The sequence below is a fragment of the Ipomoea triloba genome, chromosome 12 (assembly GCF_003576645.1).
Source record: "Ipomoea triloba cultivar NCNSP0323 chromosome 12, ASM357664v1".
Lineage (NCBI taxonomy): Eukaryota > Viridiplantae > Streptophyta > Magnoliopsida > Solanales > Convolvulaceae > Ipomoea > Ipomoea triloba.
The window spans coordinates 23,168,192-23,172,878 of NC_044927.1; the positions used below are offsets into that span (position 1 = coordinate 23,168,192).

At 35.1% G+C, this 4,687-nt stretch overlaps 1 protein-coding gene across 1 annotated transcript; it reads left to right on the forward strand.

The window, feature by feature from the left end:
- Window positions 1-1,344: 1,344 nt before the first annotated feature.
- Window positions 1,345-2,770, forward strand: LOC115997959 (pathogen-associated molecular patterns-induced protein A70-like). Its single transcript, XM_031237382.1, has one exon. The coding sequence runs from the start codon at window positions 1,458-1,460 to the stop codon at window positions 2,436-2,438; it is 981 nt and encodes a 326-aa protein (XP_031093242.1). The 5' UTR covers window positions 1,345-1,457; the 3' UTR covers window positions 2,439-2,770.
- The last annotated feature ends 1,917 nt before the right edge of the window (window positions 2,771-4,687 follow it).

Here is a 4,687-nt window from a genome sequence, read left to right on the forward strand (position 1 = left end):
GTTTGGTTGGGGTTGACATTGTCTGGATGCCATACACGTGGAGGGTGCATGAAGTTCCTCTAGCAGTATAAAAGGGGGTGGGGGGTGGGAGGGGGGGTCTGGTCCATGTAAAGAGAACCCTCAATACACGATCTACCTGCTTGCTCAGTGGTCTAGGTCTTCCTCACCCTGCTGGTGTGGCTGGGTTTAAGTCCTAGTGCTTTGGAGTTTGTACAAATTATTTTGGCCATCACGCTTGAATAATGGTATCATTATCCTCCTATCTTGTTTGATATTATTTCAACTAGTTTATGGTGGATCCGGCCCCGATAAAACCATCACATATATAACATTTTTGGTTGATGTCAATTGGGATGATACTTGGCTACACAATATAAGTATTATCTCAACTTTATGAATTCCATTGTCACGATTGAATTGGACAACTAGGATATCCTGTCTACTTTCTTTGAAAGAAATAATATTAAATTTTTTTGCAACATCCACAATATGTATAAAAACTCTAGTATAAATAAATTTCTTCATTAACTTCAAAACTCTACAATGATAGTCTTCTTCATTTGAATATAATTAAACAAAATGTGGAACTGTTAACTCTTTGTGCTTCAGTAAGTTGAGAAAGTTGCTATGTACAATCAGTAGTACTCAACAAAAAAAAAAAAAACAAAAAAAAAAAAAAAAAAAAAANTAATTAAACAAAATGTGGAACTGTTAACTCTTTGTGCTTCAGTAAGTTGAGAAAGTTGCTATGTACAATCAGTAGTACTCAACAAAAAAAAAAAAAACAAAAAAAAAAACAAAAAAAAAACAAAAGGTAACACTTGTGTGAGAGTCAGATACTTGATTAATGGGTCAGATTTTTGACATAATTAATCAATCATTCGGTCCGTCTCACGGATTAAAACCTGTGAGTTGCAATTCAGTGCTTCATGGAGAGGAATAAAAGGATGAAATTATAAATATGCCCTTAGTTATTATTATTACACAAGGACATTTTAATCTTTAATCACTTATTTCTTTTCCTCTCTAATATTTCTTTTTCCCTCTTAAATAATGTAATTTGAATTCTTAATTTATTATAACCTTATTCTTTTACACTAAATTACAATTTGTTTCTGCTCTAATTTCTTCATTCTAACCAAACGAAAAAATAAAATAAAAAATTGATGGATAGTGCAGTAAAATTTAGTAATTTACTTCCTTCAATGCAGTGATTATTTTGAGGTAAGATAAGATTAAAGTACGGAGTAATATTTTAATATTTTGATATTACCCACGCAAGTTCCCTACATAATATTACAGCTGAAACCCTGCTTTCCTTCTTTCTTCCTACTAACGAACTATATATACATTTGGGGGAAGAACTATACATATACACACACAAAGACCGATATCCTCCATTAACATTTTCTCGTCTAGCTCTCTGTAAGGCCAGAGAGAAGCGACGTCGTTTAGTCATGATCGAATACGTTTCAAGCTGGTTCACTCCCACTGTTCTCTTCTGCGTTATCAACCTCGTCATAGGAACTATACTGTTATCTTCCAGTTTAAAGCCTCAGAAGAAACAGCATCAACTCGGTGACGACAACTCAGTGCCGCAACTCGCCCGAGTCCCGTCTCTGATTCAGCGAGTCAGGTCCTTCAACTACTCGTTCCGGCAAGAGCACGACCCGTTTTCGTATGCCCAAAACACGCCCTCACTCTCCCGTGCACCTTCTCCGCTCGAACGGTTCAGTGCCGTCAATTTCTCGTTCTCTCGCTCGGACCATCCCGGCGATTTTCCGGCGAATACCCACCACGCAGATCTGCCGGAAAATGAGACCCAGATAACCCGAGCACCGTCTCTGCTTGAACGTGTTATGTCGTTTTCTCGGTCCCGACAACCCGACCCGTTCCCATCTAACTCCTCGTTCTCTCGCTCGGACAATCCCGGCGATTTTCCGGCGAATACCCACCACGCAGATCCGCCGGAAGACGAGACCCATATAACCCGATCACCGTCTCTGCTGCAACGTGTTAAGTCCATTAACTTGTCATTTTCTCGGTCCCGACAACCCGACCCGTTTCCATCTACGACCCATTTCACGGAATTGCAGACCCAGAAGGTTGAGGTTGAAGAAGAAGAGAGAGATTCGGGGGCCGTTATGAGTCACGCGAGGAGAACAAAGTCAGCCACGTGCGCCGAGATTCCCGCGAAGAAGAAGAAAATGGGGAAGTCGGCGAGCGAGAAGATGGAGGCGGAGGAGACGCAAGAGGAAGTGGATCGGCGGCGGCCGGCGACGGTAAGAGAGAAGAAGACGGCGTACGAGGAAGACGACGAGGCGGTGGACGAGAAAGCCGACGACTTCATTAACAGGTTTAAGCAGCAGCTAAAGTTACAGAGGCTGGACTCTCTCCTCAGGTACAAGGAAACCCTGCACAGGAGAATGGGAAACTAGGGAGTTGTACTTCCTGGACCAACTTGCCCATGGCTGCCCAAATCTTCTGTCGTATATGCATGGGTATTCTGGTAATTTTCAGGTGAAATTCCCACTGCCTGCAAAACAGTGGGAGGGCTCTGGAAACAGTGGTGGTTTTGTTTTCTTGTTTTTGTTTTCTGGTCTTTAGTTGTAGGGTATTATGTTTTGCTTAGGTAAATTTCTCCAGTTGAATAATAGTGGCAGTTTACCACGGTGAATCCCGGCATGAAAAAAAATAATTATTTGTGTACTAAATTTATATTCGAATATAATGTATATTTTTAATATATTAAAAATATATTATTTATGTACTGAATATATATTATTTAATTGTATGATTTATATGATAATGATTGACACACATGATCATTTTTGAATGTTAAAAAGAAAAAGAATTTTACATTTTACTGTTGAAATATATAATTTTACCCGTGGTCATAGATCTACCAAATGTTGTACGATAATTTTGGTATGATATATGTACTTTTTTTTTTTATTTGATTTAACAATAGTTTAGGATGATCAAATACCCTACAACGTCCAAATGTTGTAGGGTATTTTGGTATGATATACCCTACACCAAATGTTGTAGGGTATTATGTTTTGCTTGGGTAAATTTCTTCAGTTGAATAATAGTGGCAGTTTACCACGGTGAATCCAGACATGCCATGTTATGAATTATTATTGTGTGTACCATATTTCACACATTTCTGTGTGAATCATAACAAAAATTCAAAAGGTATATTTTTAATATATTAAAAGTATATTATTTGTGTATTAAATGTACATTATACAAAATATTATTTATGTATTGAATATACAGTATTTGATAATATGACTCACACAATAATGATATATGCATGATCTTTTCTGAATGTTAATTTTTTTTTTTTTTACATTTTACTGTTAAAATATATAATTTTACCGGGGGTCATAGCTCTACCAAATGTTGTATGATAATTTTGGTATGATATATGTACTTTTTATTTATTTGATTGAACAATATTTTAGGATGATAATTTTTAACCAAAAAAAAGGAGATTCTAAATCAAAATTTCCTTGCTTTAAATCTTATATGGCTATAGGACATTAACAAAGTAGTCTATATCTAATTTTATATATTGAACTTACTATTTATTGGTCAATTTATTATTATTTTTTATAAATATTTCTTATAGTTTCTAAGTTTAGTTTTTTTTTTGTTTATATTTAATATTACTTTTGATTAAATTTTAAATATATAAATTTATGTATCAATATTAAATTAAATATTACAAAAATATTAAATTAAAAAATAAGTTCAATGAAATTTTATTAATTAAAAATCGGATACATACAAAACTTGTTAGGGCCCCACAAATCACATAAGACTATTTCTATTTGCATGCATTAAGATTTATTCAGATTTACTTTGGTGGTTTTGGGACCATTGATTTGGAGGTGATATGATTTATGTCCATGTTTTAAAAAAATCTTAATATGATGGATAAGTGATGTCATTTTCCTTTTTTATATCGCCATGAGCATGATGTCATGGGGCTTGGAGTTAATAACTTTAATAAATCTCTTTTCATCATGTATCTGTGACTAGATTATGGAATATTTTAAGAGCAAGACTAACATGCATGCTTAAATAATCCACAACAAAAGTTAGCTTTCTGATTCAGACCTCATTTTGTTGTGTTTTCGTCATGTGTTTCTGTTGTTTTCTCACTTCAAATAGCCATCAAATAGAAATTAAAGAGAGATAAAAACACAAATATTTAGAATAATGTATTTTTTTAGGGTTTAATGAGGTATTTTTTTTAAAAAAAAAATTATTCGAAATTATGTGTTAATTTTATTCAGAATAACTCAACATGAACATTAAAATTATAGAGTTAGTACTCGAGTTAAAAATATTTTGATAAGATGTCAGAAAGCTATTTGAGTCATTGAGTGTTACACTATTTGTGGTAGAGCCTAAGGATGATCATGTCTCTCCTTCGTCCTTGGTTGCATGAGTTTTTTATTAGTGAGACAGCCTCGGCCACAATTCTCTTACCGTTTAAAAAAAAATATTTATCTCTCTTCTGCACTATTGTTACTCCCTAGTTGACTCCGCTACGCTCGCAAACTGGGGAGTAGGGGGCTGGTGACATGATAATTGGGCATGCAGCACCAGATCCGAATCATCAGCATTGACCCGAAGGCAACAAACGCTCACCCGTTACACAATGACGACACAT